We start from the raw sequence: 13,832 nt of genomic DNA, 5'->3' as shown, positions 1-13,832 counted from the left end.
CAGGCCTAACTTAATTAAAAGCATGTGCTTAAAACCCTTAAAACTGAGGCCTGGTACTTGAGGTAGTCACCACTCAACCAGTACTACTATTATTACTTTTCATTGAAGCTTTCAGTTTGTCTCATAATAATCCAGGTGTGTTAAGAGTCTAAGAGTATGATCTATCAAGACAGTCTCTTGGCCTTGGATTGCAAATTTAGATGTCTTTAGGGCCAAGGGAGGAACTGCAGTAAAATGAAGGACTTTTGGCATTTTTGATAAACTCCAGCCACAATTCAGTTCCAGTAGGTTTTGTAGCATTCCAGTTGGGAATGCTAGCCCAGTAGTGCCAGATATTTCTGTTTTTCAGAAGAAACCAGAAATCTCTATTTTTTTAAAAAAACAAAAATTGTTTTTTAAAAAACAAATATCATAGCCAGCATTCAGATTTCCCTAATTAGGTCATTTAAAAAAAAACAATTTGTTTGTTCAAATCACAATTCCAGGTAAGGTCCATTGTGATATTCTACTAAGTTTTATTTGAACTATAGGTTTTCCTCCCTCTCTTTAATCCTTGCTCTTGTTATAAAAAATTTGTTGAAGAAACTGTTTGACCTGTAGAGTTTTCCATAATCTTAAATTTGCTGATTGCATCCCTTGGTGCTCTAAATTCATATTTTTATATGAAGTCTCTCAAATTTAAAATGTTGAGCTACCCAGACAAAACATACTTTATCTTTGGGTCTGATTCAACCTGAGGGCCAGTATTTTGCAACTTCTTTGTTCAATTTATCTGTAAAAGGAGGAAGAAAGCACCAGGAATTGAGTCAGAAAGAAGTCAAATTATTACTGTGACAATTTGGTGATGGTGATTCCTTCACACATCACACACATACACAAACACACACATGGGGAAGAAATTGAATATATCCTTTTTTTTCTCCTATGCTTTCCCCATTTCAAATAATATTCTGGACTTGTTAGGGTTAAACTTGTGCTCACAGAAATAGGAGGCTCAGACACATGGTTATATATGCAACAGGGTCAAGCAGAGCCTTTCCCCCAATAACACACTCCAGGTTATGTCTGTTGAGGGAATTTGTCACAGTTTCCAGTTCTTTCTTCATGGGAAAGGAGTTTGTACAGGGACTTAGTTAACCAGGGGTAATGGGTGTCTAGGCCCTAGAGTGGTGCAGATTTTGTTGGTGTTTGCATGATGCCAGTCATCCAGTGCTTCAGTCTGAAGAGATTATTAAGGTCCATCCTAAGTGCAGAAAATACTATGTTTGCTTTTCTTTCAATAATGCAAAATATGTTTTCCCTCTATATTGAGAGTCCACTTTCGTTAGGAAAAAATTTAGTGTATGTGTATAAAAATGTCTGTTGGGATTTATAATAAAATGTTAACCACATTTATCCCTAAGAAATTCCCATCATCTATAATAGCTTAAGTCTCTAAGGATCAGGAAAATTTATTTATTCAATAAGCATTTAGTGTGTTCATCTCTTTACTAAGTATACTAAACATTAAACACTGAAAACTTGTAAGGAATTCAAGGCAATTTTTCCCCCTTTTTTCCTCCCGTTTCTAGTTGGATATGAACCTGAACGAGGAAAAACAGCAACCTTTGAGGGAGAAGGACATTATCATCAAGAGAGAGATGGTGTCCCAGTACTTGCACACCTCCAAGGCTGTGAGTCCTGGGGCAGGTACCCATGACATGGGAGACTGTGCCCTTATCTTGGACCTGTTTGTTTTGCTACTTTTATAGAACATTTCATGTCCACATCAGTTCTATTTCATTCTTTCATATAAACCTACTCATTTTTTACTCTCATTTGAGTTACTTTTCTTACATAATTTTGCTTGATTCGATCTTCATGAAGTATGTATGGGTAATGGGAAGGAAATTCTGAGTCTCACATAGTTTGGTGGTATGTGTAATGGGTGTTTGCCCTCATATTGTTTAAATTGTTAACTAATTCTGGTCCAATTTATGACTGAGTCCAGTGCTTACTAATCTCTATATGCTCCTTTCCAGGGCATGAGTCAAAAGGAGAGCTCTAGGTCAGCCATGATGTACATTCAGGAGCTGAGGTCGGGCTTGCGGGATATGCCTCTGCTTAGCTGCCTGGAGTCCCTTCGTGTCTCCCTCAACAACAACCCTGTCAGGTGAGGATTCTGAGGTAGTAACAGGAGTGAGAGCCCAATGTTGGAGCTCACTGGTGGGGATTAGAGATCAAAGGAGTCAGGGAAGTATGAGAATGTTTTGGATTGGGAGTAAAGAGTTGCCAGGATACACTTTATTTTGGTGGATATTTATTGATTTGATTTGATATTGCGTCGTCTTTGTCTCTTCCTTACAGTTGGGTGCAAACATTTGGTGCTGAGGGCCTGGCTTCCTTGTTGGACATCCTTAAACGACTTCATGATGAGAAAGATGAGACTGCTGGGTGAGGACTTCCAAGTCTTGGCATCTTCTAGTGGAGGGTAGTAGAGGACTTGGCTGTTTGCTCTAAAGGAGAAAATGGCAGTTAAATGGAAAGTTATGGACTAGGATATTATGCTGTTAGCTGAGAATGGGGTTTATCATAGGGGTGACTGGAGAATGAATGATGATTATAGGTACAGGAAAAGGAGGAACTTAAATTTCACGGTGAATAACACAAGATATATACCACATAAGATTGTGAGTCTCCCAGCACAGGTTCTTATCCAGTCTGGAAATAGGGTCTGATTGAGTCTAAAGCTCTCCTGTGATCTGGTCTGGGTCATATCTCATTTGGAAGTCTTATAATACACTTGATCAGTTTGGGACTAGCTTTATGATAGTCTTCAGGATTGGAATAATTCTGGGGATACCTTGCACTGTCTTAGGTTAGGCTACCTTGAAGCCAGCCTGACCCAAAATGATTTCTCTACTTCCTGGGATCTTTCCAAAACAAAACACAGGACCTCTACCTCCTGAACGTACAGACTTGAAACCTCTGACGCAGTGAGGCAAGCAGTAATAGGTGGGATGTTATCCTGATAGAATTTAGCCCTTAGGAGCCTACAGGGAGTTGAAGGGAAGATTTTAATGTAATACTGAATTCTTGGTTTATGAGAGGATTAACCAATGGTTCTTTCTTCAGCTACCTCTTTTTGCCAGTGTTTTAGGGTAGAGTGCTATGTGCTAGAATTTACTCAGCTACTAGTTGGGAGTGTTCCTAAGACCCTTGTTTACAAGATTGAAAAGTCAAATGGGGGAGGGGTATAGAATAAAGGGACTTCACTGATTATGTCTTCTACATGCAGAAGCTACGATAGCCGTAACAAGCATGAGATCATCCGCTGCTTGAAAGCTTTTATGAACAACAAGGTGAGATATTTCCCATTCTCATTCAACCCCCATCGTGACCGCTGTTTTTTCTCTTCTGTTGGCAAACTCAAAAAAAGACCTAGGAATATGAGGTTCAAGGCTTCTGGCTTTCCCTTTTAGTACCGTAACTTTTTGATCGCCACATACACATACTTTTATGGATCTTCTCCCTCAGTTGTCATGTCTGTTTCAGAGGATAGGCTTAATTTTCTTCTTCTGTTTTTACTTTCTTTTGCTAATTCTTAAATTTCCTGACCTGTAGTTATTATTTTTGGAAGGTTTACTTTATTTTCGTCTTATTTGTTGTTGTTTTTTCCCCAGTCTATTCCTACTGTACAATCTTTTCTTCCTTCCTTCCTTCCTTCCTTCTTTCTTTTTCTTTCTCTTTCTCTCTCTCTGTCTTTCTCTTTCTCTTTCTCTTTTTCTTTTTCTTTTTTTGTCTGTTTAGTATTTCAACTTAGGGAACCTACAGTTATTTGTTCCTGAGTGCAAATCTGTCTTCCTCACTGTTTAATTTTGTTATAATTATTCCACTGGCTTAGGGGGAGCATTGAAAAGAAACAAGGATCAAAGTTTTTATTCTTGGAAGACATAGAATTCTGTTGTGTCTGCTAGAAAATTATTTTGCTATGCTCATTTCTGTTTAGCTATATTGGAAAAAGTGTTCTACCCTATATTAGTTTGCTAGGGTTGCTATAACAAAGTACTACAAACTGGGTGTCTTAAACAACAGAAGTTCATTTATCTCACAGTTCTAGAGGCGATAAGTCCAAGATAAGGTGTTGATAGGTTTGGTTCCTTCTGAAGGCTGTGAGAGAGGGTATGTCCCATGCCTCTCTCCTAGCTTCTGGTGTCTTGCTGGCAATCTTTGACATTCCTTGGCTTGTAGATGCATCACTCCAATCTCTGCTTTTGTGTTCACATGGCGTTCTCCCTGTGTGCACGTCTGTGTCCAAATTTCCCCTTTTTATGAAGATAACCGTTATATGGGATTAAGAGCCCACCCTACTCTAAGTCTGACCTCATGGTAATCTAATTACACCTGCCAATGACACTATTTCCAAATAAGTTTACGTTCTGAGGTAATGGGGGTTAGGACTTAAACATACGAATTTTGGGAGGAACACCATTCAATCCATAAGAACCCGTAAACTTGTCCTTGGTTAGATGCTCTCATTTTTAAGCCTCCCTTTTCTCTTTTTGTCCTACCAGTTTGGAATCAAGACCATGTTGGAGACAGAAGAAGGAATTCTGCTGCTGGTCAGAGCCATGGATCCTGCTGTTCCCAACATGATGATTGATGCAGCTAAGCTGCTTTCTGCTCTTTGTATCCTACCACAGCCAGAAGACATGTATGTGACTGGAATTATTTCTCTTCTCTATTTTTTTTTATCGTCTTCCTTAGTCTAGAGGAATATTAAGTTGCTTGGGTGTCCACTTAGTCTTAAATACTAGGTAAGACTATATTTCTTAACATGAACACTGTGTATCTTAATATTTAAGAAAGATTGTTAAGAGATGGAAGCTGTTCTGCATGTACCACTGGTTATCAAAGGTACAGCAGGATCTCCTAGATCTCCATTAATGTCTGTATTGTCTAGGACAAGGGTTTCTTTTTACATTTTTTTAAAATTCAGAAGTAACACAACATTATTTTTAAAATTCAAACAACATAGAAGTATATGAAGTACAATTTAACAACATCATCCCTTTGGCAAACCCTATTCTGCAGAGGTAACCACTGTTAATGGTGTGGTACAGTCTCACAGATCATTTTCTAGCACAGACAAATATTTACTAAATTCTAACACACCTGCCACTCCAAAAGATGGTTTCTTAGAATTAAGGAAAGATGGCTTATGCCTGTAAAACCAATGTCATGTATAGGATAGATTTTTTTTTTTGTGGAGGGGTTTGGTTTAACAAAAGCTAAATCATACCACCATTCTTTTCAACTTAACAGTAGCTCTTGGACATTCTTCTCTGGCAGTACTTCTAGATCTATCTTATTATCTTTAGTGGCTGTTTAGCATTTCATACTCTGTATGTCCCATAATTTAATGATTCCTTCATTGCTAGACTTTTAGGTAGAATTTTTTTTTAGCACATTCTGACCCCTGCTCCAGATGATAAAAAATTTTATTATTAATTCTTGTGCATATATTCTTTGTACATATATTATTTCATATTTATGTGTTTATGTTGGATAGATTTTCTAGAAGTAGGCCAATGTTATGTGCATTAAAAAATTGGTACTGTTAAATGCCCCTCCAAAAGTTGTACCAATTTATATGCCATAGAACATGGGGTCTTAATTTGGTAAATATAGGTAGGAGTCTGGGGCGGATTTTAGGGAGTGCATTTTTCTGAAGAGATGGTCCTTAGTTTCCTGTTGATCTGGCCTCTGCCTTAGGTGATGAGAAGAATAATGTGAGAAATCCAGAACATTGATAATGTCTGTTTCCTAACTGATCTGTGCCTCTGTATAATATACCTGTTGTGTACCTGTCTGTGTCAGAGCACCTGACCAGTTCTCTCCCTTTCCTTACTCTCTGGCAGGAATGAAAGAGTTTTGGAGGCGATGACAGAAAGAGCTGAAATGGATGAGGTGGAACGTTTTCAGCCACTGCTGGATGGATTAAAAAGTGGGACCTCCATTGCTCTCAAGGCATGTATACCTATGAAACTTGGCCCAAAAGTAGAATTCAAGATAGAAAGACTTAAGTTCATTTGACCTTTTAAGAGAACACGTGGAGTGGTTACCAATGATATGTATTTCAAAGTTCTTTCTGAAGGGAAAATGATTACCCTTCTCTCCAAGAAGGCAGAGAAAGAACTGTTTTCCTCATTATGAGATGGAAAAAAGGCATGGTATTTATTTACAAGCTAGAAAAATCAAGGCCTAGAACAAATTATACCATAGAATCCCTGGAATGCTTTAGACCTCTGAGCTCTCCAGACCTGTGTTTAAACCAAGTTGTATTGTTATATATAAGGAAGTCATTCTTGTAGTTTTTGTACTGAATCTTCTAGGTTATATTTGGGGGCCTCAGAATGCATGTAAAGAGAATGGAATCTTGATCTCTAGGAGTTAACATTGACACAGCTGCTGAATTTTCTTATTTTAGGTGGGATGCCTACAGCTGATCAATGCTCTCATCACACCAGCTGAAGAACTTGACTTCCGAGTTCACATCCGAAGCGAACTGATGCGCTTGGGGCTGCATCAAGTGTTGCAGGTGAGATGCAACACTTCATTAGAAAGGCTGGGCTGGTTCCTTCCTGCTCTTATAACCCCATCATCCCTGGGATGACTTTGGTTTTCAGTTTAAAAACCAGGTTGAGGGAGTGCCCTGGTGGTCTAATGGTTAGGATTCAGCACTTTTACTGCCGTGGGCCGGGTTCAATTCCTGGTTGGGGAACTGAGATCCCGCAAGCCATGCGGCACGCCAAAATTTTAAAAATTAAAAAAAAAAAAAAAAAAAAAAAAACCAGGTTGAAATGCTTGGGGTTTTAACCAGCATAGGACACTTTTGGGTTCCCTGGCCTATACTTTTGCTGTTGACAGGACCTTCGAGAGATTGAAAATGATGATATGAGAGTGCAACTAAATGTGTTTGATGAACAAGGAGAAGAAGATTCCTATGACCTGAAGGGACGGCTGGATGACATTCGAATGGAGATGGAATATCCTTTTACTGACTGGGTTGAAGACACAAGACATTCAGTTGCATTCAGTTGTAGATCCCTGTAAGGAATGGTGTGGAGTTGATGACTTACACGAGGGCATTAGCCCTGTCTTCTTTGTAGATTAGGCAGGTGCCTTTTGATTGCCATTGGATATATTTACCTCAGTGTGGACCAGAGAAGTTGGGAAAGGTGATCTGAGGGTTGCTCAACATGGAAACAGCCATCAAAATTAGTATAGACCTCCTAGAACATGATAGCTTAGCTTATTAAGATGTAGAGCTGGTTTTTGGAGAACACAGACAAGTCAGGGAGTGAGGTTGCTTGTATGTGTCCATGAGACGGACAGGGGGAGTAATTTGGTTACCTATTGATACTTGCCCCAAGTGCCTTTAAGGCAGTTACCTTTTTGTGTCTGTCTACTGCTCGATTTTCAAGCCAAGTACTAGGAGTTTTCTATCTCTGTGTATAGTACCCCCTGACTCACTGGACCCCTGGCCAAAGAAAGTTTATAGAGCTTAAAGTTTAGGGCAGGGTTTACAGGAGGAACAGCTGTTAGAATAGAAGTGCCATCTTGCTACTTCTCCCGAGAGTTGGGCAAGCTACCTGTCAAACATAGTTTCTAAATATATGCTTTCCTTAGCCTCTTCTCCTTTTCCACTGATTTAAATGAAGTCTTCCAGATTCTCTTAAACACAGTGAAGGATTCAAAGGCAGAGCAACACTTCCTGTCCGTCCTGCAGCACCTACTCTTAGTCCGAAATGACTATGAGGCCAGGTAAGATGGTACACCTGTGGAAAGTTTTGAATTTGAGCCTAAGTGGAGAGTGCAAAATTCTTAAATTCAAAGATTGTCTGTAGAGAGGAAAGGAAAAGACAAAGACATGGATTAGGGTTCATTTTTAGTTTCAGACATAAAGGGAGTTGCCAGTTGTCCCTTTAATCCAACTGAAAGGCATCTCTATGGAAGAGATGAGAGTGTATAAGGTGAACTGCCTCCCTCTTTTGGAATGGGGTGGTGGGGTGGAGTAAAGATGATAGCAAAGGAAGGCAGCAATTTAAAGTTCATTCATGTTGGAACATGAGATTCAAGCAGTAGAGTAGAGATTCAGCAATAGTACTATCCATCACAGGCAGGATCAAGCTCAAATTTTAGATGGAAAAGGATTTGCACTCAGAGGCAGATGGCAAGAAGTTTTGACTATCTGAAGTAGATGGGGTAGCTGATATGGAAGAGGGGGATTTCTTAGCATGGCAGCAATACTCTGTTAATTTTATGAAAAGGTCTTTTCCAGAACATTTATCCTCAGGTCCTTCTGCTGTCAAAGCAGTTACCTTTCTTGATCCTGAATACCAAAATTATATTTTGGTTTTCCTTTAATAACCTTATTTTGTTTCTTCTGTAGACCACAGTACTATAAGTTGATTGAAGAATGTATTTCTCAGATAGTTCTGCACAAGAATGGGGCTGATCCTGACTTCAAGTGCCGGCACCTCCAGATTGATATTGAGGGATTGATTGGTAAGCATATTTGCCTGTCTGGTTCCATAAAACATCTCTTCTATCTTTCATTTTGCATCTTTCTTTCAGTGAAAATTTCAGAGAAGATACTTTTCTAGCCCCCGGTATTTCCATTTTCACCCTTTCTTAGGTGATATAACCAATATATGTGCTAGGAATATACAGGCCTTTAGTTTATTTCTACATAATTCTAAAAATTTATCCTGTCTCATACACCACCCCACCTTTTGAAGGGACTTCAGCTATTGTCTGCTACTCCTGCTGGTCCCAGAGATTCATAAATATTACTTGTAGGCGTTCTCTGTGCCACCCAGCATGGTGGCCTTACTGCATAACAGGCACTCAGAAATTATATGTTGAACTTAACTGAAAGTTCCATTTCTTTGTCTAGTACAGAACATTAAGAAGGATAAGAAAAATAAACAAAAAGAACAAAGACTGCCCTTTGGTTATGTGGAAGGGCTTAGGCAGTGAGAGGGGAAGACGAGAATTGGGAACTTGACTTTCTGACTGTTGGCCTTCTTTTTAGATCAAATGATTGATAAAACAAAGGTGGAGAAATCTGAAGCCAAAGCTACAGAGCTGGAAAAAAAGGTATGTATGAGAGATCAAAAATAATTGGAGTATATCTTTCTTTGTCTAAGGATTTTGATTTTTCTGACATGTGAAACAATTACCTGTGATATATTCAGTGTTCAGCACACAATCGCAGTTCCTAGGGGAAACCTTTCTGGTGTAGGTTACTCAGTGGAGAAAGTGGTATGGATGTGATCATGAGGAGCTAGTCAGTCATGAGTTTGCACAGTTCTTGGGCCCCTGAGCAGGAGGAAAGACAGGTGACACTCTCATATAACATTGACAGCACTCGAGTTTGCTTGGCGTCTCAGGCCTTTTATCCATAGAACAATAGGAACTGGAATATGTCTGAATTCTCTTTTTCTCTTTGATTAAGGACTCCTATTGTTGATAGGTTTTTGATCCATGAGACTACTGGGATTGTGCACCTTAGCTGTCCTGGTTAAATGTCTTTAAAATCTTAGTTGTTGCTGTTTTTTAAAATAACTCCAAGTATAGATAGACTATGGAAATAATCCCTGGCTTCCCACTCCTTTAACCTTGATTTTAAGGTCGAAATCATGGTGGCCTTTTTTCCAGGCATCCCTTGGGTCTGTGAGCTCAACAGATCAAGGATTAGCACAAAACAGTAAATTATGGGGAATAACACCTGGGCTTTGCTGAGATGGGGAGCTTACCGGGAGCCTGATTTCTTCCTCCTCTAGCTGGACTCAGAGTTAACAGCCCGACATGAGCTACAGGTGGAAATGAAAAAGATGGAAAGTGACTTTGAGCAGAAGCTCCAGGATCTTCAGGGAGAAAAGGATGCATTGGATTCTGAAAAGGAAAAAATTGCCACAGAGAAACAGAACCTGGAAGCAGAAGTGTCTCAGCTCACAGGAGAGGTAATATCTGAACAGGGAAGGCAGAGTGACCTGTAACTGCCATCAGCAGCCTCAGGGTGAGCTTGTGTTGGAGCAGGACTCTGTCATCTTACTCCCAGGGAGGGTTCAGATACTAATAGGTAATCTACTTAGATGGCACATATTTTTAAAATCATAAGCTGTTTTGTTTTGGGAGTAAGTAATACATAAGATAGAAAATTTGGAAAATACAGAACAACACAAAGAATAAATGAGTCACAGTACTACCCAGAAATAAAGATAATAGTCTTCTAATAAACTTAGGAGTAAATACTAAATAAACTGTTCTCATATTTGCTATTTTTCTCTTATTTTAGTCATCTCTGGACAGATTTATGCCCACACACTCTCTCTGCAGTTATAGATATTTATATGATCTGTGATACTTGATAACTTGATCACCTATGTGGTTATATAATTACCTGTATAGCACATATGTTAATTATGTACCTAGAATATTTGATTTACTTGATCATTGCATTTTCTTTCTTTTTTAAAAAAATTAATTAATTAATTAATTAATTACTTTTATTTTTGGCTGCGTTGGGTCTTTGTTGCTGCGCTGGGCTTTCTCTAGTTGCGGTGAGCGGGGGCTACTCTTCGTTGCTGTGTGCAGGCTTCTCATTGCGGTGGCTTCTCTTGTTGCGGAGCATGGGCTCTAGGCACGTGGGCTTCAGTAGTTGCAGCATGCAGGCTCAGTAGTTGTGGCTCGCAGGCTCTAGAGCTCAGGCTCTGTAGTTGTGGTACACAGGCTTAGTTGCTCCGCGGCATGTGGGGGGGACCAGGGATTGAACCTGTGTCCCTGCGTTGGCAGGCAGATTCTTAACCACTGCGCTACCAGGGAAGCCCTGATCTTTGCATTTTCTAATCAAAGAGAGAGTTTAACATAAACTTTGAAGTTGCCTTTTTAATGCAGAGCATACTGAACTAGGAACATGAAGACCTGAATTCTAGTTTTGTCTCTGTCACTAAATAGCTATGTGACTTCAGGTGGAGCCTTTCAACTGTCTGACTCCTTTCACTCCCTTCATGTGTAAAATGAGAAGTTTGGATTAAGTAATTTCTTAGGTCCTTTCCAGCCCCAGTGGTCCCTGAAGTGGAGTGAGAAGTACTCCCATTGGTGTTATTTCTGTAGGTTGCCAAGCTGTCCAAGGAACTGGAAGATGCCAAGAAAGAAGTGGCTTCACTCTCCACTGCAGTTACTGCTTTAGCCCCTCCTAGCAGTGCTACTTTTCCCCCTGCCCCTCCTTTACCTGGTGACTCTGAACCTGTCATTCCCCCCTCAGCCCCTTTACCAGGAGAGGTTAGCATAGCCTCCGCACCCCCTCTTCCTGGGGGTGGGGCCATTCCTCCTCCACCACCTCCTCCTCCTCCTCTGCCTGGGGGTGCCTACATCCCCCCACCCCCTCCTCTGCCTGGGGGTGCCTGCATCCCCCCACCTCCCCCTTTGCCTGGGGGTGCCTATATCCCCCCACCCCCTCCTCTGCCTGGGGGTGCCTACATCCCCCCACCCCCTCCTCTGCCTGGGGGTGCCTGCATCCCTCCACCTCCCCCTCCCCCTTTGCCTGGGGGTGTTGCCATCCCCCCACCCCCTCCTCTGCCTGGGGGTGCCTGCATCCCCCCACCTCCCCCTTTGTCTGGGGGTGTTGGCATCCCCCCACCTCCTCCTCCCTTGCCTGGAGGACCAGGAATGCTACCTCCCCCTCCCCCTCTTCCTGGTGGAATCCCTCCACCCCCTCCATTTCCTGGAGGCCCTGGTATTCCTCCACCTCTCCCTTTTGGAGTTCCTGCAGCCCCAGTTCTGCCATTTGGATTAACCCCAAAGAAACTTTACAAGCCAGAGGTACAGCTCCGGAGGCCAAACTGGTCCAAGGTGAGAATTTCTGTCCATCTCTTCATCTGTAGATTTTAAGAAACCACTTCAGTTTCCTATTTTGTGTTTTGTGCATGGTTTGGCTTCCCTTTCTTATGGCTCACATCTGTCTGTCTTCAAGTTCCACTCATGTATATGTTTATTCAGCAGATAATAGGCATATCCTATATGCTAGATATCACTTGGGAGAGTTCTTCGAGCCCTATGCTCTGCTGCAAAACCTAAACTTATCCTTAAGTTAATGTTTTTGCCCTTTTCTCTGAGGATATGAGTGCCATGGGATACCACACAGTTTGATAATAGTCATTTCACCAATCTGCAAGGTACTGATAATTTTGCTGATCCAAAAATCATGGATTTATGAATACGACTCCCTACCACTCCCACCGCCCCCCCCCACACCCCGGTAAATAAGTTACACAGGATATGTTTGCATGGCACAGTGTGTGTTTGAGAGCGCTGTGATTCTGCATCAGCCTTTTGCTTCTGGAAACCAAGTTAAAATAAAGGAGCTTAGGGATTTGTTCATAAAATGAACAAATTAAAAAAAAAAAAAAAAAAAGAACAAATTTGGTACAGTTCGCCACCCTGATGGGAAAAGTGTAACGTAGAGCAAGGGAAGATGTGAAATAAAGCCTTAATGCTTCTAAAAGTAGAGGATTTGGGGTTAGAAGGAGGATAAGCAGCATAAGTGATTCTAGTTGTTGAATAATCACCAATAGACACATAACCTGGAATCATCATCTCCTGGTCCCACCACAAAGAGCATAGCTGTTCTCTGTGTCTCAGGTTAGTCTTATTCTAGTATGATGTTGACAATAACCAGCCAGCTGCTTCTTTTGCATCTTAATCAGTTTTCTAGGATGGAAAGTACAGAGCTCAGTTTAGTAACTCTTAACACCTGCCTGTATCCACAGTTTGTCGCTGAGGACCTTTCCCAAGACTGCTTCTGGACAAAGGTGAAGGAGGACCGATTTGAGAACAATGAACTTTTCGCCAAACTTACCCTTACCTTTTCTGCCCAGACCAAGAGTGAGTCCTTTCCTCTTTCATGCAAAGGGCGAGTGTAGGACTTAGAACATTTGTTAAGGGGGTCTCCCATTTCTTTCCCTTCCCTGGGTGAGGGTTGAAGAGGGCTGGGAGTTCCTATTCAGAAGAAAATAAGCTGGTTTTGTATTCTGGGGATGCTGGAGTTGGCAAAGAGAACTGTTGCATGTACGTATTTTTCCCCCCAGTTTTTTTGCATGTAGGTATTTTACATGCATGTAGGTATTTTACACAAGTGTAACTTGTGGGGATATGAGATTAATGTGACAGAGCTCAGGCTGGGCTGAGAGTATCATTTTGATGATACTCTTGAATGGATTCTGGCACTGCCTTTAAGGTGCCATCTTTAGACCTACATATGTAATTGATAAGAGCTGAGCAGAGTCTTTAGTAGGTGAGGTGGCTGAACAACTGTCTTTGTATGATAACAAAGAACCATGTGTGATCCCTTTTCTTTTTTCCATTTCTTTCCAATATCTGATGCTTTCTCCCTCCTGGCACTTTGCTCCTGCAGCTTCAAAAGGTAAGAATACAGAAGAGCCTTGTAGTTGGGTCTCTTGAATATTAGAGAAAAAAATGAAACAGATGTAAAGGGATTTCTCTTTAGAAAACTAAGACTAGAAATTGGGGATTGATTTCTCTTTTGCTAGTTTTTTTTTAAGAGTCCAGAAGGACCAGTAGCTCTGATGTTAGCTGACAGGGAAGAAAATTATTTTAAGCTGAAGCTACAGTATACTTGCTCTTTCTTTGGAAGGTGAGGGACAACTTAAATAATAATACTGTTACTTTACATTTGTGTTGTATTTTACAAATTTCAAAGTGCTTTAACATATTTTACCCTATTAGGACTGCAAAGAAACCTTATGAGATAGGTTGGGTGTATA

At 40.7% G+C, this 13,832-nt stretch overlaps 1 protein-coding gene across 2 annotated transcripts in view; it reads left to right on the top strand.

The window, feature by feature from the left end:
- Positions 1-13,832, top strand: part of DIAPH1 (diaphanous related formin 1) — a 97,491-nt gene that overhangs the window by 29,319 nt on the left and 54,340 nt on the right. For both annotated transcript variants that reach the window (XM_057540078.1, XM_057540079.1), the window contains exons 4-17: positions 1,572-1,673; positions 2,022-2,152; positions 2,347-2,433; positions 3,278-3,341; positions 4,554-4,693; positions 5,901-6,009; positions 6,470-6,580; positions 6,910-7,028; positions 7,690-7,806; positions 8,435-8,550; positions 9,080-9,144; positions 9,831-10,010; positions 11,164-11,901; positions 12,819-12,933. In XM_057540078.1, the coding sequence (XP_057396061.1) occupies positions 1,572-1,673; positions 2,022-2,152; positions 2,347-2,433; positions 3,278-3,341; positions 4,554-4,693; positions 5,901-6,009; positions 6,470-6,580; positions 6,910-7,028; positions 7,690-7,806; positions 8,435-8,550; positions 9,080-9,144; positions 9,831-10,010; positions 11,164-11,901; positions 12,819-12,933 (2,194 nt within the window). The remainder of the gene's footprint in view (positions 1-1,571; positions 1,674-2,021; positions 2,153-2,346; positions 2,434-3,277; positions 3,342-4,553; positions 4,694-5,900; positions 6,010-6,469; positions 6,581-6,909; positions 7,029-7,689; positions 7,807-8,434; positions 8,551-9,079; positions 9,145-9,830; positions 10,011-11,163; positions 11,902-12,818; positions 12,934-13,832) is intronic.

This window comes from Balaenoptera acutorostrata, chromosome 2 (genome assembly GCF_949987535.1).
Source record: "Balaenoptera acutorostrata chromosome 2, mBalAcu1.1, whole genome shotgun sequence".
In the NCBI taxonomy this organism is placed as follows: Eukaryota; Metazoa; Chordata; class Mammalia; order Artiodactyla; family Balaenopteridae; genus Balaenoptera; species Balaenoptera acutorostrata.
Note: the sequence above shows the minus strand (reverse complement) of the source record. Positions and strands in the feature narration are given on the sequence as shown.